The 20743-nt window shown below is 42.1% G+C and overlaps 1 protein-coding gene across 1 annotated transcript in view; it reads left to right on the top strand.

The window, feature by feature from the left end:
* The first annotated feature begins 15276 nt into the window (after window positions 1–15276).
* Window positions 15277–20743, top strand: part of Dgkk (diacylglycerol kinase kappa) — a 119904-nt gene continuing 114437 nt past the window's right edge. Inside the window, exons 1-2 of the mRNA XM_042054308.1 lie at window positions 15277–15321; window positions 17812–18003. Coding sequence (XP_041910242.1) covers window positions 15277–15321; window positions 17812–18003 — 237 coding nt within the window. The remainder of the gene's footprint in view (window positions 15322–17811; window positions 18004–20743) is intronic.

Below are 20743 nucleotides of genomic sequence, written 5' to 3'. Positions count from 1 at the left end.
CATTGTCATTCTGCAAAATCTTAGGACAGTCTTCTCTACTCCCCATGGTTCCAGATACCATATTGATGAAGGGAAATCTTATCTCTAAACTACACATCACACTTTCTACTTTGAACACATTATATTCAACCCACCTCCTGATTGTTCCAACTGATTTTTATTAATGACATTGTCACCTTCCAAGTTACCTAAAGCAGAAAACTTAGAGTCACATAAAACCTTTTCTTCTTCACAGTGAATATATTCAACTGGTCACAATAGCCATTGAAGTTTCTTTAGAATTGCCATTTAATCACATGTCCTCCTCATTGTCTCCTCTACATTGCCTTTGTTTGAAATGCTATCACATTTTACATGGAGTTTTAGAACGACTCTCAGTATCTTGAATCCATTTTTTCCTCCTGTCAGATTGTCCTCCCTATAATTTCCTGTGTGAACTTTAGACATATGCCAATAATGCTGTCATACGATAGTTTTCAGTGCTGGAATCCGAGTACTTCAGCATACTACAAGAAAGCCCTTAGCTGATTGGTGTGGCCATGCCTTTAAATGCCAGTACTCTGGAGGCAGAGGCAGTGGATCTTGTGAGTTTGAGGCCAGTCTAGTCTACAAAGCTAGTTCTAGGACAGGCACCAACGCTACAGAGAAATCTGTCTCACAAAATGGGGGGGAAGCCCTTCATAATAACTCTATGTTCTCAGTCTAGAAAAAAAATCACTTGAACATTGACTCAATCAAACTGATTTCTTGTAGATTATGACCATGGCTATGCTTTTTATTTTTGATGTATATGTATCTTTACCCATACAATTCACAACAGTTATTTAGCCTAGAATGACTTTTCTTTTCCATCAGTTTTTTTGGAGGACAAGGTCTTGCACCATATAGCCTCTGGTGGGTACTGGAACTTGCTATGTAAACCAAGCTGGTCTCAGACGCATCGAGAATCTGCCTGCCTCTGTCTCCTGGGGTTCTGGGATTGAAGACATGTGCCATGATGCCTGGATTCTTCACCATCTACAAAAGATGTCTTAACTATTACCTCCATTCTAAATGTTATCTCCAGTTCCCCGGAGCAAAGAAAATACCATTTTTTTCTTCATAGTAGACACTTTTTCCAGGCATCCATCATCAACACCTGTCCTACTATTCCTACTCAATTTGCATGTAGCTGTGACGTAAGAGAGGTATGTTGTGATGTGAAACTGTAAGTGAGTTAAAGGCAGGAAACACCTTTTCGGTATTTGCACCTCAGATAACAGTGAGTGCTTAATAAAATTTGGTTGAAAAGCTAGATATACTGACCCCCTAGAAAACCACTCTCTGCCTCATGTTCAAACAAAGAGACACAGTTGCTTGTGTACAGACCTGTGAATTTGGAGCACAGACATCTTGGCTCATGGTGAAGTGACTACATGAATTTATTCTGAAGATGCCTAGAGAAATAATAGAAGGTTCCATAGCTGTAACCAGAATTACAATAACCAGAAACAAGCTACTTAGTCCACTTATATATTCTCTTTGTTCTTTATTCCGCTCATTCTTGGCACTAATAAGGAAAATAGCAGCCTTTAAAGATAACCGGAGACAGTAGAAGTAGAGGAGGGAAGTAAGGATAAGTTGAGTTCTTCATGTTTTCATTTCCACGACTTTGTTTTCCATGGAGGAGAGAGAGCACACACTCAATGCTGTCAGACTGTAAAAGCTACACTCATCATTCTTGCTCTCTAGAGAAGGTGAGTCACTTTTATTAATTCTGTTCTCTGATATACCCTCACCCCCTTCACTAGTCAAACAAAAAAAGTATCTCTCAGGGGAGGAGAAGTCAATGATGTTTTAGTATATAGTCAGTCAATCTCTTTTTTAATCATTGTATCAGAAGTATGTCTTAATGAAAACTTAATATAACACAAAGGAGATTTAGCAGAAGAGTGGAAAAATCTATTCAGCACTCAGCAGAAGAAAAGAGTTAGAAACAAAGACTATCAGCTCTACAGGTTCTCTCATGGTCAAAGGCACAAAGGAGACAAAACAGCCTATGGAAATCTCACCTACGTTAGCTGACTGATTGGTTGTCAGGTCCTATGTTCTCAACTGAAGTATATTAAAGCGAATACTCAGAGCTTAATGTCCAAGGTCCGCCTATGTTTCTAGACTGAAGTATGCTTAAAGCGAATATTCAGAGCTTAATGTCAAGGTCCTCCTATGTTCTCAACTGACGTATGCTAAGCCAATACTCAGAGCTTAATTCACTCTCATAGGTACTGCAGTCGAATTTCACAAAATTCATGGGTTGGAACTTAATCTCCAAGCTCTAACTAACATGATGGGACTTAAAGATTGGAGCCTTCTGGGTGAGGTTATCATGAAGGTGAAACTTTCACAATAAAATCAATGACCTTATCAAGAAATATACAAGAGAGCTGCTAATGCCACCCCCACAATACGGAAGAAGAGAGAGCCATTTCTAGAACCTGACCAACCTTACATCCTTATCTCAAACTCCTATCCTTCATGACTATGAGGAATAAGTGCCTACTGTTTCAGCAACATGGTCTGTGGTGTTTTGTTAGGATGACCTGAGCTGACAGACATCCTTCTACACTTTCTCCTACATAATTTGTAACAAGGGAAGACAGGTATATACTATAATATCTACTCTCATTTCACTTACACTTCTGCTCCTCAGTGATAAGTCTCAACACTGAATTGAGGCCTTTGCTTTTCTTGTTTGTACTTTCTAGGCTGTATTCAAGTGAAACAATAAAGACACTTTCAGTCTCATGTCCTCTCTTCCTGAAATTCTCAGAGAGATTGCAGATAGCATCAATGTTTCTGATTTCCACCTGGACCTTCGATTCCTCCCATAAGAAAGTTTTAAGACAGAAGAAAGATGAAACATTCTGGAAAATCATAAAACACAGGTGAGGGGGCTTCGTGATCGGAGGCCAGGAATAGGAAGAGATTCCTTAATGATTGACAGGGAGTGTGACCCAAGAGATAATACAACTTTCACGAAAGTGTGGAAGATAGCAACAAAGAAGTAGGGAATAGCAACAGCTGATGTGCAGCCTGGCTTTTCTAGAGCCCCATTTTGTAGTGACACAATCTCCTCACAAGTGGATTGAGTTGGAAAGGAGCCTACTTGAAGGTATTCCATGGTAATGAATGTAAGTGCTTCACAGGACAGTTAAAGAAATTAATGAAAGAACATATAGACATTCCTTAATGTGGAACCAGTCTTGCAGTAATCATTCCATAAAGAAGACCTGTTGTAGCGTTATTGTTGGGAGTGGCTATTGCTTAAGTTAGGGTATCTCTATGATAATAATGTGATCCTAGAAGTATTATATTTGCTTGTTTGGCGACATCAATTGTAGCACAGAGTATGTGCAAGTGTGCTGAAAATGTGATTTACTACAGACCCCATTGAATGTGAGATTCAACCTGGAGGATGAAGGACCCCTTCACAGGGGTCCTCTAAGGCAATTGGAAACACTGTTATTTACATTATGATTCAGAACAGTAGCAAATTATGTTAGGAAATAGCACACCAAAATAATTGTATGATTTGGGGGGTCGCCACAACATGAGGAAAGTGCATCTGTAGAGTTGCAGCATTAGAATAGATCCACTGATCTAGAGTGGGTAAAGCAAAAGGTCTGTGGCTGGGATAAAACTGAACACGTAAAGATGTTCTATCTCTATTATCTCTATCACTTCAATCTCTATCATTCCTATCTTGATCATCTCTATCTCTATCATCCCTATCTCTGGTCACCCCTATCTCTACCATCTCTATCTCTATCATCCCTAACTCTACCATCCCTATCTCTATCATCCTCTAGCTCTATATAATTTCAACACTCTAATCATCCCTCTCTATCATCTCTAGCTCTATCATCCATAACTCTATCATCCCTATCTCTACATCCCTATTTCAATCAATCCCTATCTCTACACATATCTATCTTATCATCCTATCTCTATCATCTCTAGCTCTATCATCTCTATCTCTATCATCTCTAGCTTTATCATCTCTGTCTCTGTCATCCCTATCTCTATCATCCCTATCTCTATCATTCCTATCTCTATCATCTGTACCTCTAACATCTCTAGCTCCATCATCTCTATCTCTATCATCTCTGTCTCTATCATCTCTGTCTCTGTCATCCCTATCCCTGTCATCTCTATCTCTATTATCCCTGAGCTCTATCATCTCTATCTCTATCATCTCTATCTCTATCATCATCTAGCTCTATCATCTCTAGCTCTATCATCTCTAGCTCTATCATCTCTATCATCCCTATCTCTATCATCTCTGTCTCTATCAATCTCTAGCTCTATCATCATCTGTCTCTGTCATCCCTATCTCTATCATTTCTATCTCTATTATTTCTATCTCTATCATTCCTATCTCTATCGCTTCTATCTCTTTCATCTCTATCTCTATCATTCTCTCTATTACCTCTATCTCTTATGTTTATAGCAGGAAAATTGTTTTCGTATTTATTAGTGAGGCTTCTTTCTAGTCCTTTACTCCATTTAGTTCTTCAAGAGTTGCAAACACTAAGCAGAGCTTTGGTAGACTCTTCTTTGAAAATGTGATAAACTCTAGAAAAAACAAAGGATGTTGATTTCAGCAGGATGTGGTGACACACCTCTGTAATACCAGCACTTTGGAAGCTGAGATACAGAGGGTTATGAGTGGAAAGCCAGCCTGGGGTATATAACAATTCCATGGTAGAATAAAAAAAATCAACTGTCTCTTAATGCAGGTGGGATTATATGCCTTGTTTCTAAGAAAGCAGAAAAGACAAAGTTGCTAACTTAACATTATATAAGGATCTGCTTTAGAAAAAATAAAGCCAAGATCTTAGTATATGGATTTGGTAAAATTAGAGGTAATGCTGGAGAAGCCAACATGAACAAAGAACTGCCAAAAAGCCTTAAGGAGCATTGACTGGCCCAGTTAACAGGCAAGAAAATATCAAGACCTCAGTCATAGCCATAAGAAAAATGAGTTCTGGGTCCAACCTGAATGATCTTGGAAGCAAATTCCCCATTTTAAACTCCAAATATGATTGCATCCTATCACATATACTGAATTTGGTGGAGAATCCGAGCAGATTCAGCTACATACATGTAAATTCCTGACAGCAGTTATGAGCCTGTCAATATATATGTTTAAGTAACTAAGTTTGTGGTAACTTACTATACTGCAATACAAAAGAAAGACACTCCCAGACTCAAGTACTAAGTAGTTTGTCTATCTAATTAGGGTTTTAAGGAACCTATTCATAATCATAAAGTGATTGTAATTAATATAAAAGTAGTCCCTAAACTAACAAACAAACCAAACACTTAAAAGGAAAAACATGGGAGAAAAGAATCAGAGCAACATTATGACCATCATTATCCTCAAAGGGATGAATGGATATATTGCATCTCTCAAACAAGAACAACGCATTATACCAAAAAAAATCTCAGAAAACAAATTGTTCTTAAAATTCCTGTTCCTGAAATCCCTCTTATAATTTGTTGTATAATAAAAATAATTACAGTTTTGTCTCAGGTTCCTGGAACAGTTTGTAAACCTTTGACATTCTTCAATGGTAGACAATTTTTTTGTTCTTCATGTTAAGCCTCTAGAATGACGTTGAAACTTCTGTCAAAGAGATGACTCATGGGTGAGTTCCTAGATGATTATTTCAGGATGAAACCTGGCCTCAAAATACCAAACAGCATGATTAAAGGGTTAAGGCTCTGAATTAGATGATATCAGCTCAACAAATAACCTCTCTCAAGTTAAAAGGGGATTGGAATTAGAGACTGAGTTCAATCAGATGTTTCAACCAACCCAGGCCTGGGTAAGCAAACCCCATTAAAATCTCTAGTTTGGGCAAGCCTTCTAGTTGATGAACATTATTGTTTCAAAAGGATGATCCATTTCAATCCATTCAGATTTCATAGAAAGACACAAAAACTCCACAATAGAGACTATTCTAGACCTCATCCATATAGGTCTTTTCATTTGTTTAGTTGTGATTGAATTGAGTTTATGGGACTCTAATAATAAAATGTTCCCATACACATAATCCTCACATGGGTTATATGAGTTATTCTAGAGAATTTTCAAGCCCGAGGGGATTGTTGTGAAATTCCCAAATGTGTAGTCAGTGGTCTGAAGGTTAAATATCCTATGGATGCTTGGGACCTGGCATCTAAAGTGAAGAAAACCTTGTTGGGTACCATGTGCTTAACCAATGGAATCTGCACTTTGGAGAGTGTCATAATTATACATCAGCATTGCAGAAGTGTTGGAAGATAAAGCTGAGAAAAAATTTCCAGAAGTAGAATGAACAGGAAGACTAGTAAATGGAAAAAAACACAAAAGTAGGCATGACATGGTGGCACACACCAGTCATCCTAGCACTGGAAGATTTAAAGCAGAAGGACTGTAACTTTGAGATCAGTCTGGACTACAGAATAAGACCCTACTTCAAAAAAAATGTAGCCATCAAGTTACAGTATCAGTGAGAGAAGTTCCACGTAAGAATTACACAAAATCTAGAAAACAATAAAAATCAGAGAAAACTTAAGTAATGCAATAAAAATTGGCAGTATTGACAGCGAGTTTTTAAAACAGAAGTATCCACAAAGTGTTCAGCATAAGAGGAGGCGCTAAGTATGCCCAAAGAGATATTAATGGGATGTTGTATGCACTAATACAAAACAAAGAAAGTAAAGGTTTCTAGAGAAAAACATTATAGAGAACCAGCAAATATCACTATTTCAGACATCTCAAATCTTTTCTAACTTCTCTCACAATATCTAGAAGATGACGGTGAAATACCTTTGTATATACTAGGTACATCAGAGAAGAAGAGTTTATAGATTTAGAGGATAATTGGAATAGACTTAAACAATCTCAAAGGATGTCTCCTTTGAGAAGACAGAGAAGATAAAAGATTCTATGCATCTGCACGTGTTTGGTAAATGTTTAGTCAGTTGAGGAACAGGCTGGAGATGCGCTATTACTTTGTGTATAAAAGTAAACAAATAAAGACTGTTACCAGCTCTATTAAATGCAAGCATATATACAAGAAAGCAAAGTAATCATTGTATTCTATATACTTCAGTTATAGAATATGCATACTTACACTTATAATACTCTGAATACTGATCTAATAAAATTTGAGATAATTGTGCTGAGACAGTGGTACAGTGGGAGAATTTCTCCCTGTGTCTGGAGGGTTAAGGTAATATTGAACTAATCTCTTTTCATAAGAATTAATAATCTGAAAAGCTATGAATGAGCTTCATAAGTATATTATTTAGCTTAGAAAATCTGTTGTACATAGTTTCTTCTCTGGAGAATAGATAATGAGGAGGAGGGGTTCTTACAGCTGTGAAAATAATTTGCTTCTATCATAAACAATTGAAAGGTTTATTAAAATCAAGAAAAAGTTTTGGAAAAGTAAAAACTAATTTAAGTGAAAATTCTTATCATAACATCAAAGTGCTCAAATTCTTCAGTGACTCAACACTAGCAGCTTCTAAATTTCTATGGCTCGTTAACATCTGAGCCCCGTGGAATGGTCTTACTTCTTCTCAGACTGCTCTGCCCTTGATGTCAGCCTTCAGCCATGCTCGCCTGCTGGCTTTCCCACAAAACAAGTTTGTTCCCATTTGAGGACCTTTATTACTTGCTGTTCCCTCTGCCTGGAATCATTTCTCTAGATCGTTTTATTGTGGACTCCTTTATTCAGGACTCATCAGAAAGTAGCTTCTTCAGAAAAACACTCCATAAACATATAATTGCAAACAACCTCAATCAAATGCCAATTGAAGTCCAATCTCTAAGTCAATTGGTCTGTATTTTCCAACAATAGCAATGCAATGAGATAAAAGTTAGGATCTATTATAGATTTAAAAAGACAAAATCTAAGTGCAATCTCTAATTTCATCCCATTTTTATAAAGAGCTTGCATACAGAGCATTGCTTTTGCAGATGGAGAAAACAGTATATTGTATGTTAAACAATATGAACTTACTGTTGCTGGTTTTCATGAATTTGATTATTACATACATTAAGAAAGAGGATTCTGTTTTCCTTAGGAGATACATACTGAAATGTTTGTAGAAGCAAAATCAAGATGACTGCAACTAACTTTGAAACAAGGGGGTTGGGAGAAGGACGAAGGGAGGAGGATAGAGAGGAGAGAGAGGGAGGGAGAGAATGACAAAGAGAGAACGGGAATACATATTAAGCAAATATGACAAGATGCTAAAGCCTGGTGAATAATGGTAAAAACGTTGAAAGCTTATCAAGTGAGTAGCAAACAAAAATTCTGAACTTTCTCTAGCAGCCTTGTTGTTGACATTAGTATAGTAAGTTACTTTCCAACTGTTTTTAATGTGCTAGAAGAGTAAGCAAAAGAATAGCTAGATTGGCCAAAGAAGCTTCCTCGTGACCGTCTTAGCCTATCATCCTGTTGCATTTCTTTTGCTGTTGTTGTTCGCATCATCACATTTATCATTTTTCTGAAACAATTTCTGTGCATCCATTTCCTTGACTCTCTAATGTGTGTATCTCCCCAGTCCTATAGTGAGATGTGATTTGAGCGAGGATGGTGGAGTGCCTTGTTCATTGGTGAGTCACCGGCATTCAAACAAGTATCTGCCGTGTCGGTGATATTTGGTATTAACTGTGAAATGGATGGATGAGGCGATCCCAGCAACTCTAGAGTCAGATGGTATTGTCTTTGTCCCAAGGCTAAGTTAATGTCTTGAGACCCAGTTGCCGTTGTAGAGTTCTGTGAAGCTGAAAGGGCCACTTGGTCTGGTTGTAGCATGCGGGATGTGGTTGATGGGAACAGGCACTACCAAACTTTGCAGTAATCCTAGGAGTTATAACCACAGGAAGTAGACTTAAAACAAAAAGGCGATTGGTGACACAGTCCTAAAACTGTCTCTGTCTCCCTGTGGGGGGGGGGGGGGGGGGGTGCGTGTGTGTGCATGTGTTTGTGCCTGTGATATTTATATATGTATATATATGTGTATGTATGTATATATGTATGTATGTATATATGTATGTATGCATGCATGCATGCCCCAGCACATACATGGAAGTCGGAGGACAGCTTTCAAGTGGCAGTTCTCTCCCTCGCCTAGTTGAGGTAGAATCCCTCTCATCTCTACCTTGTCTCTTACTCAAGGCCGGGTGCCCCACAATTTTCTGAGCAATCTCCTGTTCCTGTTACCCATCCATCGCACTTAGGAGTTCTGTAATTACAGATGTATACCACCACATCTGGCTTCTTCAAGTGGCTTCTGGGGATTAACTTCAGGTTATCAGGCTTGAGTGACAAGCGTCTTTCGACACGGAGTCATCTTTCTGGCCTGGAACTGGCTGTTTGAATGTGCTAATTTAATCTAAAAAAGTGTTAATTTAATCTGAAACAGTTGAATTGGTGGCATTTTGTACTTGGAAATTGCTTCAGTTGTGTAAATATGTTTGACATGATTCCTTTTAACACAGAGCACTTTGAGAAAGTGTTTACTTTAAGTTGTCTCAATGAAGAAGGAAAACTACAGGGATAAGGAAGGCAGCTCAGAATAGAGCGGGTTACTCACAGAAGAAGAAAACCTTATTCCTCACAATTTAGCCTATAAGCAACTCTTTGTTTGTCTTAATTTTTTTTTCTTACCTGTTTCCCTGTCCTTTATAACTTTTTCTCCTTGGTTTATTGTCGCGGGCCACTATCCACTCTCACCCCTGGGGAGTATATTCTCCTCTACTCTGGAATAAAGTATCTTCTATGATTGAGAAGCATGACAAAATAAACTTAAATTTTTTCTCTTAGCATTAGTAATCCAAGATTTTTTTTTTTTTTTTTTTTTTTTGGTTTTTCGAGACAGGGTTTCCCTGTAGTTTCTAGAGCCTGTCCCGGAACTAGCTCTTGTAGACCAGGCTGGCTTCGAACTCAGAGATCCGCCTGCCTCTGCCTCCCGAGTGCTGGGATTAAAGGCGTGCGCCACCACCGCCCGGCAGTATCCAAGATTTATAATGGCTTTGGATGCTTAATTTATAGTTATTTATCAGTATAAAGAAGGATTAAAAGTGCTGCTTTAATTAAAATTTAGTTTTCTTGGAAAATGGAATTTTCTATCTTATTAAACCACTGTGCAATAATTTACACAACATTTGTTGCAGGTAACTTTACGGAAATAGTTCACATTTGTCCTTAAACAATTTAAAAAAATACAAAGTATACATAGTTAGTTTTTATATGTACATGGATATAATAATTCCTGGATCAAAAATATTTTGAGGGAAATTGCATTTTTACTGAAACTTTTTAGTAATATTTCATCTGTGTTTTAATAAATAAAGCTTACCCGAAGATCAGAGTGCAGAGCTAAGCCACTAGAGGCCAGGGTGTGGTGGCACATACGTTTAATCCCAGGACTCAGGGTCACCCTGGTCTACACAAGATTGACTCTGTCTAAAAAGAGAAACAGAGCTCACACAAAGGTGCTCCCTGCACTCGGGAGTCATAGGCCTCTCATTCCACCACTAGGGAGGTGGAGACAGGAGAGACATGACTGGGTAGAGAGGAGTACATAAGGCAGGAGGAGACAAGAGCTCATTGCAGTCTGAGGTTTGGTGGAGAACGTTGCAGTCTGCAGTCAGGCTGAGAATAGGATTGTCCCTTTGTCCGTCTGAGCCTTAGTAGAGGTAAGAACTCGCTAGTGGCTTGGCTGCTTTGCTTTTCTGATCTTCAGCTTGAACCCCAATCTGTCTCTGGGTTTTTTTATGAATTGTGCTACAGAGCTTAAGACTTTTTTCCTTGACAAAATCCCCTAAACAATACTGTATAACTGCAATGATCATCCAGGCAAGATTTCTCAAAAGGCACTTATATGGGGAGGGGGAGGGGAAGGTGACAAATGGCTGTCAAGTTTGACTTAGGGATCTCTCAAGAGGAGAGAATTCATGCCTGGTCCTGTAAACCTAGCCCACTACCTATGGCGGGCGAGACATGGGAGCTAGATTACAACCTTTTGCTGCCAATTTCCTAAACCAATGTAACTTTAACTGCGAGACAGCATCTGGGGGTGGGGTGGGATATGATAACGGCATGAAAGATGCTTAAAATATATTATATACGTGTATGAAATGTCACAATGAAACACATTAGTTTGTACAAGTAATATATGCTAATAAAAATTTAAATCTATATATTGAATCAAACTTACGTTATATATAAATTATAATGCCAAGTACATTCTAAATGTTAAGTAAACTTATGTCTTTTTAACAGGCATCTTTGACTGTGGCAAGCATTTTTTTTTTCTGTTCTCCTGTATTCAAAATGAAAATTCATTCCTTGTATGGGTCCAGACTATGCCAAAGATACCAATTATGACAGCTTTTGGGTCTTTGGGCTCTCACCCACTTCAAGTACTTTTGAATTTCCAGTCATCTCCTCTTTAAGAGGATGATTGTAATAATTTGCAACAGTACATTATACATATCAGAACTAGTTCTTTCATTTAAAAATGATTATCAGATAGGATATTTTCAATGGCCTTTTAATTCAACTCAGTGCATATATTCTTTAAAGTGTTACTAATGTCCTCATCTGCTTTATACGAAGTACAAAATCATATTTAAACCATTGGGCAAAACACTTTGGGAACTAAATCTCTGGATTTCCATGGTGCAACAGCTTATGTCTGTTATAATCTTAGTAACAATATTATTAGTTTTTGTGTGCTTAACCACTGTTTTAATTTTCTTTCATCTCCTATACTTTATAGTTGATCACCGTCAGATGGCCCAGCAACAATTTAACTCCAACTATCTGGGTGTCTAGGCCATATTTTGAGACCAAAGAACTCTCTACATAGCCCAGAAGAACTGTGAACTCACAAGCTTCTGGCTTTAACCTCTGGGATGCTATAATTATAGTCATGGTTCTCTCTCTCTCTCTCTCTCTCCTCGTCTCTCTCCTCTCTCTCCATCTCTCTCAACCTCATGCCCTCTCCTCTCTCTCTCTCTCTCTCCTTCCCATCCTTCCCTCTTATATCCTCCTTATCTTCTTGTCTATAAGCTTGTTAGACAAGTTACCTTAGTTACAACCCCAACTCAGTCCTTGGGAGGCAGAGGCAGCCAGATCTCTGTGAGTTCAAGGTCAGCCTGGTCTACAGAGCTAGTTCCAGAACAGCTTCGGCTGGAACACAGCGAGAAACCCTGTCTAAAAACAAACAACACAACCAAAAAAAATCCCAAAAACAAAAACAAAAAAAGACCAAAAAAAGCCTTTTCTAAGCCATAACATGTCAAAGATGTTACAAAAACTTCCTTCAAACTATCCTCCTCATATCCATAACACCAGCTCACTACTGCCTGCCTACAAAGACCTGTTCTCTTATCCTCTGATCATTTAGCATTAGTTAGAATTCATATTAGAAATTCCATTAGCAGTTTTGTTCATGGATAACCTATTCCAGAGTGAATCCAAATGTATATGCAGGTGGTTAAGTTGTTTATCTGGAACTAGAGCACTAGCCTTGGCAATGCAGACCCCAAACTACAGGCTGCAACAAAAATGAAGAGTTATGATTTACAGATGACTCCAAGTGAACTGGATATGACTTCAAGGTGCAAAAGTAGGTTAGTAGATTCTTCCAGAATAAAATATACCGTCAAGAATAGTTTCTCTCAGCCGGGCGGTGGGGGGCGCACGCCTTTAATCCCAGCACTCGGGAGGCAGAGGCAGGTGGATCTCTGAGTTCGAGGCCAGCCTGGTCTACAAGAGCTAGATCCAGGACAGGCTCTAGAAACTACAGGGAAACCCTGTCTCGAAAAACCAAAAAAAAAAAAATAACCAAAAAAAAAAATAATAGTTTCTCTCGCCAGGCATGGTGGTACAGGTCTTTAATCCCAGCACTCAGTAAGTTCGAGGTCAGCCTGGTTTACAAAGAGAGCTCCAAGACAATTAGTGCTGTCACACAAGGAAACCCTGTCTTAAACAAAAGCAAAAAAAAAACAAGCAAAGAATAATTTTTCTAACTGAGTGGTTTTATCATATCACCCCTATACTAAAACAACGTCTCTTGGATCTCAATTAGCTTTAAAAAAACATGAAAGTATGGGTTTCAACAGACTTTTAACACTTTCTGCTTCTATTACTTACTTTGCTTTAAACCTCTCCACTCAATCCTTAGTATTGTCCCCTATTCTCAGTCACCCTGGCTCATTCGCACAGTGAATTTCTATTGCTTTCTTCCTCTTTGCCTGGCAATATATATTATGCTTCCTTTGTGCTGATCTTTGTTAACTACCCATCAAGACCTACTTCAAGATATTTTCAAGAAGTCATCAACGCTTCACTCACAGTGTCGCTGTATTTGGCGACAGAATACACAGAGATACAGAAAAATTTACACAGTCAATGTTTTACAGTCCCCAATCAGCACTATGCTCTGGTTTTTCTCAAATGGGAGTTGAGAGACACACGTTTGTAGATAGCTGTTCAACCAGCAGTTATCTCTGTGAGCTAAGACCATGGTGTTTAACCTCATTCTTGTCTATAAAAGTCCAGGGGTAGGAGTGTACAGTGGCAGTCCAGACTTTCTTTCTACAACGTGTTATGAGACTCAAGAGAGAGAATGTATTTAGATGTAGTATAGAAGTCAAAACACATTGTATGAATGCAACTTTCTAAATCTACACCCCCATATCTCGTAAACCCTAAGAAAAGCAAACTGAGTAACGGATAACAGGGTTGCATTCTAATCCCGTCTGAATTATCAGACTCATCTGTGTGCGCCATAAGTGTTGATCACATCACCCCATCTCTTTACTTTACTTAGAATATTATTATAAAAGATTCTAATTTGGCTTTGAATATTGCCAAGGTGGCAATGTGGGAAAGGTAGGCAGCTGCTAAGACTCATTGAAAGGTATGAATTCATTTAAAATTTCTGTAAAACGGGGGACTTAAGAAATGTAAAACTATTGGTCCAGGGTCAAGGGGCCCCTCTAGCATTGCATTATAGCTCCCATTCAATAATGAAAACGAAATGAGAAAAAGATGAGTTTCAATGTTGTGATGGATCTCTTGCCTCTTCTTAAATGATCCTTGGCTATCTGAAATACTAAATTCTGCTGGAAAGCACTGCAGAAAAAAAAAATACCCTGCCCAGTAACCTGTAATGCATGAGCTGATTAACAAACACTTCCTAAATCTTACTCTGGCCTCATCGCTGGATTAGAGTCTGAAGAAGATACACTAGTATCTATTCTGTGCAAACTTTTTCTGGTTTTGCTTTTAATAAAAACAGGTTATGGGGGGGGGAGAGGAAGTATACTAGTTGCAGCAAAAGTGCCTCCCTAATCAGGCATTAATCAATCATTCTGACTCCCTGCTATTAAAAAAAGACAAATAAAGCATTGTATTCAAAGCTAGTCAGGAGAAGAAAGATCAAAACAGACAAAAAATGTCAGCCCTTGCTCTTGAACTGGGACAGACATCTTTTGAAGCACTAAGAAATCATTTTAGAAGACTCAAAGCTAATCATAATACAATCGTGGCAGTATAATAGACCCAGCAACCTACCCTAATGGAGCAAACGCTGTACACAACTCCCAAATGATCTTGGAGCAAGAGATCACACCATAAATTTTAAACACATCGTGACTGAGCATAGAAAGAATTATAAACAAGAGTTCTTTGAATATACATACAGTGATAACTCCAAGTTGTCTCCTCCTGTTGCCATGCTTGATGACAAAATCATCTGTGTCAAAACCTGAGAGGCCATCTTCTTCTGTGACTGCCTAGCCGTCAGCCTTTCTGACTTTATGTTGAAGCTTTGTAAAAGAGATGGCTCAGTGGTTAAGAGCACTGACTGCTCTTCCAGAGGACCGGGGTTCAATTCCCAGCACCCACATGGCGGCTCACAACTGTTTGAAGATCTAGTTCCAGGGGACCTGACACCTTCACACCAATGCACATAAAATAAATAAGTTAAATAAAATTTAAAAGAAAGAAAGAAAGATTTAAATGTGGGACACAAGTTCCTTTGAAGGGTGCTTTTGGTTTGTTCCATTTTCACCAGGGTGTCAAACACTGGAAGTGACCCCAAGCCTGGGTTAAAACTGGTTAGATGTGACACATGAGGCTTTTAGTTATGAACACACAAGGTTACACAACTTGTTTTTCTGCTTGTTAGTTTGTTTTGTTCTGTTTGGTTTTGAGTATGGGATCAGAGAGGGAAGAAAAACCCCAAAGAGAGGGGAAGCAGGTAGGCACATAAGGTGGAAAGAAAGTGGGAGAGGTGAAGGACTCAGCTCCTCTGGGTTTCTCCCATCCTAGAAGTTAGAGATGGTCTTTGTGCTGGACTTTGTTGTTGTCAAGCAGTGTGACATGTATTCCAAATAATAGATTTAAAGTAATGATGCTGCAGCAAGTGTCAGAGAGATGCTGACTGCATCATAGATTCTGGCCTTTGGAGTGGGGTATACCAGTTGTCTTCAGTGATATTCCTTGCTAAGACATGGTGTCGAGAACAGAAAAGATACTGCAGATCCTAGAAAATTATTGGTGAATACCAGCTAACAAAGGAATAGGGACCAGCCAATGTTGTACTCTGAAAAAAGATGGCTGGAAGAGGGGGCTGCAGATGGAGGACTGCCATCCAGCTGCAGCATTCTCTGTGTGAGAGATAAATTCACTTGCCATATTTCAAATTAGGTTTATAGGTATTCCTCCCTAACCCGGTTGTGGCTGATGGGAAGACTTCTCAAATTTTCATTCTATATGGCAGCATATTGGCATCTAAAGTCGAGGTCTAAGATGATGGTTTGTAGGTACATGCGCATGGACTAACAAGGACAGCACTTCTCAAGTCTCCTAATGTCTCTGGAGGGACGAGAGCTGCAGCAGCAACCTGTCCTTTATTGCAAACACATTTTCCCTAATGTTCAGAGTACTTCGGGGAGGTTTGTTTTTGTTGTTGTTGGTGTTTTTAAAAGAGTTATGGGTGTGAGAGTGATATTTTCATCAGTCTAGGACATGCTCATTTACACACACAAACACACACAAACACACACCACACACAAAGGCGCGCACGAGCGCCTCGCGCGCCCGCGCGCTCGCACACACACACACACACACACACAAGTTTACGTTAGAAGTCCTGCAGATGCTTATCAAGTCCTGTAAAAAGAAAAAGACAGTCTCTCCTATAGCGAAGCCTAGCCAGACAGATGCCAGATAGCTGCGGAGAGCATGATATCCTCTGCTGCTGAGCTCCCAGCCTAGCCACCAACCACTGCCAGGGCACTCTCTCTCGCCTTGCTGTCTGGCGCGCTGGGCTGCATCTGCAGGCTGCAGAAAGCCAGGGCTCCAGTCTCCCTCATAACGCTGCTTTCCCAACGCGCCGCAACCCGGTACGGAACAGCAAGCTCCCAACTGTTCTGATTTAACAAAATAAAACAAAATAAAATAAAATAAAACCAAGACTCCGGAGACCACTTGGAGGAGGGTCTCCCCATCCTCACCCCCGTGCCCCCCCCCCCCGTCTCCCTCTTTTTCCAATCTTTGCATCTTAATTTCTTTTCCTGGGTTAAATTAAATAAAAGGGATTGTTTGTCCATCCTGACTTGGAGATTGGGAGAAGTGGATAGGGAGGGCAAGATGTTGGTCTCAGGCTAGATCCACCTGCTGCTGAAGTGAGGGCAACTACCTTATGGAAGCTGTTTGAGAACCAGCAGCGGCTCCGTAGAGTGTAGAAGAACTGCAAAGACCCTCAACTTCTCTATCTGTCTCTCTCCCTCTCTGTGTCTCTGTCTCTGTCTCTCTCTGTCTCTGCTCTCTCTCTCTCTCTCTCTCTCTCTCTCTCTCTCTCTCTCTCTCTCTCATCTCTCTCTCTCTCCTCTCTCGTCTCTCTCCTCTCTGTCATGTCACTAAAGAGTTAACCCCGGGCGGGCTCCAAGTCCTCCCCACCAGGCACTCCACTCCCCCTCCTCTTTTTTTTGCCCCCTCCCTTCCCGCGCACGTCGCTAAGAGGTCATCAAGCTCCCTGCCCAGTCGCGTTCTCAAGCCTTACTCTTTCCCGCCCATCAAACCCGTGGCTGCTTACGAAGAGGGTGTGCGCTCACCAAGGGGCGTGTTCCAGCTCCGGGAGACGCTGCGCGCCCCTGGGTTATATCAGAGCTGCGCTAGCCATGGAGCGAAGCGGGTGCAAAGTTTGGCACCCCGCAAAGGGATGTCAGATAAGAGTGGGCGGACCGCCCGAAGGCTCTTCAGCCTTCCAGTCTTAGGGTCCCTGACTGCCTGGACCCCAGACGGTGTGCTACAATGGACGGGGTAGATTCAGCGGCCCAGGGCACTGCCCAGCCTCAGGATGGAGAGCAGCCGGCCGAGTCCCCAGAGCCGCCACCGGCCGCCTCCCGCTCCGCCGGCCGGCTCCGCCGCCGCCAGCTCCTCCACCAGAACCAGAACCAGAACCTGCTCTGGGACCCTGTCCAGAGCCGACTCCAGAACCAGCCACAGAAACAGACGCAAATCAACCCCAGAGCCGGCCCCAAAGCCGGACCCAGGACCAGAATCAGAGCCGGAATCAGAGCCGGATCCAGAACTTGTCCCAGAGCCGGCCCAGGAGCTGGCCCAGAATTTGCCCCAGAGCCGGCCCCAGAGCCGGTCCCAGAACCTGACCCAGGTCCAACATCAGAGTTGGCCCCAGAACCGACTAGACAGCCTACCCAGATCTTGACATAGGGCTTGGTCCTAGAGTCAGCCCCAAAAACCTGACGGGAAGAGGGCCCCAAAGTCGCGCCCTGAGCCAACTTCAGAGAGTCCAAGGATAAGTTTAGCACTACAACTGTTGCGATGTCAGATAGAAGACCCTGGAGAGAAAGATCGAAAGTCATCGCCATCTGCATTGTCATTGGCCAAATCGTCATTAACTTGGTCCAAAACAAAGGTAAGAAAAAGACCCCTTGGGGGAGGGGGGCGGCAAGGTGAGGTCGGATGGCTATGGAGTTTGCTGGACTCCAGGCATCCCTTGAATCCCTTTGGCTGCCACTCACTGACCAGAAAGATGTGGGAATGGGGAGAGCCTGGGGAAGCAAGAAGTGTCAAGGAAGCGGGAAGTGGTTGGGAGGCGGGAAGCAACATGTGGGAAAAAAGAGTAGGTTGCTTGGGGTTAGGAAAAGAGGAGACAGCCGAAGTGGGAGTCAAAGCAGTTTTACCCATGGGAGGAAGTGACAGTGCAATGGGCATCTATATCTTTTTAAAAAAGCCCCGAGAGGCACCCTCAGGGAACGAAAGATACCTGAAGTATTTGGGGCTGGCTCAAGGTACTTAAGTGGATGAGCCTGAGGGGGGGAGGGTGAAGGGACACACCTCTGCCACAGTCACTGCCGCAGAGGCCCAAGCTGCAGAGCCTCTGCCTGCTAGGCCCCCCTCCCTGCCTCTGAGGAAAAGGGGGTATATCAACTGAGATGCTACTGAAGACATTCTAGGGAGGTCCCTGGTGCCTCTGTCCACTGCTGGACACTGGTACTCCAGGCAGAGGCAAGGGGAAGGGCGGCGCCCACAGCGCACTGCAGGGGAAGGGCAAGGTTGGCTGGGGGGGGGCATGCATGTGTTGAAGCCACCATTCTATCTGTCTGCAGGATTTTCCCAGCAGGTAGGGTGCAAACACAGTGAGACAGTGACGCGAGGCTTCACAAGCGGGCAACTGTCATCCCGAGCCGGGACCAGTTGGAATAGTACTGCAGTCCTTGTTTAGAGACGTGAAAACATGAGTTGGGGTTTGTGAGCATAGTGTGTGAACCGCAACTTTCATCTCTACGCTCTACACAGCAATTCCTTGTGAAACACCGCACTTAACTAAGGGGCGCGGGGGCGGGGGGGGGGGATGAATGAAGGGTCCTCTGGCAACTAATCCAAGTCAGAAGGAGGAAGATTTTCAATGTCTATCTCCCGTCTACCCTGATTTTCTCCCTGCTCTGGTTCCCACCACGTAAAACGGTGAAAATTACGATAATGCGCAATGCCTCACCTTAGCTTCACCCTAAGAAAGATACACAGGCAAATAACACAACATGCCAACACGGCAGCCTATCCTGCCCCTTGGCAGGGCTAGGGACATGTCTTGGAAATCCTGCTGCTGTGCACTGCACACTTGTAGAATGCAGAATGCAGAATGCAGGGGTTTGGGGGGTAGAACTGGCATCATGAAATAGCTTGCCAAATATCTGCAGTAATAAAAGTCTGCAGTGAAAGTTTCAAGAAAAACAAAGGGGTGGCCATTTATTTCAGGGATGGAGATTTTCCCTTCCTGCAGATACCCGCCTTGGGGGAGATCTCAAGAAAGGGAGGGTGGGTAGCTAAACCCCTTGATCAGCATATGCCTGAGGCTAGCCCGTTGTCTCTTTGGAAGGGTTTGCATTAAGCAGTTGAGTGGGAGATGAGCAAGAATCATCTGACCTGTGGCCATCTTAAGTGAAATTTGAGGAACCAGGCTGAATAACTACTGACCTAGACCCTTAATTACCTGGGTGCTCTGCAAAGGCATCTTTCCTTTGGCCTCAGGACAACAGACTGGGGGGGGGGGGCGGAGGGCAGGACCCCTTTTCCAATCCCCAGTGAAAATCATTCTCTGAAAGCATATACTAGCAATTTCACTGGAAAACGTCTGCTGCCAGATATGGAGAATCAAGGCAAGGGGGTTCAGGGCAGTCTCCTTTATATTGTAACAGTTCACAATATACTGGCTGGGTGGCTCACTGGCCTGTAACAGCATTCTTAGGAGATAAAGACCCCAGGGGGCTGCCTTTGCCCTCGAAAGAGTCAAGCATTTGTTAACCCACATATTTGTAAACCGAGTCAGGACCCTGACAATCCATCAAGAAGAACCTGTAGATCAACTACTAATGGCTCCTGGAGATCCCAAGGACGCAAAAGATCTAGGTAAATGCTCACATCATTAAGGAGTTCAGTTCTCCAATATCTTCCAAGTAGAACTGCAATTGCCCTCTGGTGCAGTTGGCAACACCCGATATTCAGTCACAGGGTCATTTTCTTCTGCATTATTTCAAGCAAGTAGCAGCTACAAACAGCTGCCTTGTATCTTAACATTCCTTACAAATAGATTGCCTTATTACCTGGGGTAAGTGTATTCTCAAATACTGCCCCCTTGAGGAAAGCTAGGGAAAACACATCCACCCCCACACCCAACCCCACACTCAATAGCCCACATCCATCCACCCCCACCTCCCCACACAACCAACACCCCACACAATAGCACACACCCATCCACCCCCACCCCCAAACCCCGCCACACAATACACACATCCCTCCACCCCACCCAACCGCCCATCCACCCACACACACACACCCAACCCCCCCACAACACAACACACCTATCCACCCCCACACACCCAAACCCCTCCCAAAACAACACACACATCCATCCACACCCCCATCACTAAACCCCCACAACACCCACACATCACCCATCGCACCCACTCCACCGACGAACACACACACCTCAACCGACTCCCACCAAAACCCCACACCCAACTCAACCCCCCCACAACAAACAATGCACCCACCCACATACCTACACACCCCCCTAACCCCCTACAACACACACACCCATCCACCCACACCCAACTTCCCCACATAACACACACATCCATCTACCCCCCACCCAC

Source organism: Arvicola amphibius, chromosome X (genome assembly GCF_903992535.2).
Source record: "Arvicola amphibius chromosome X, mArvAmp1.2, whole genome shotgun sequence".
Taxonomy (NCBI): domain Eukaryota; kingdom Metazoa; phylum Chordata; class Mammalia; order Rodentia; family Cricetidae; genus Arvicola; species Arvicola amphibius.
This window is presented reverse-complemented; position numbering and strand designations above follow the sequence as displayed.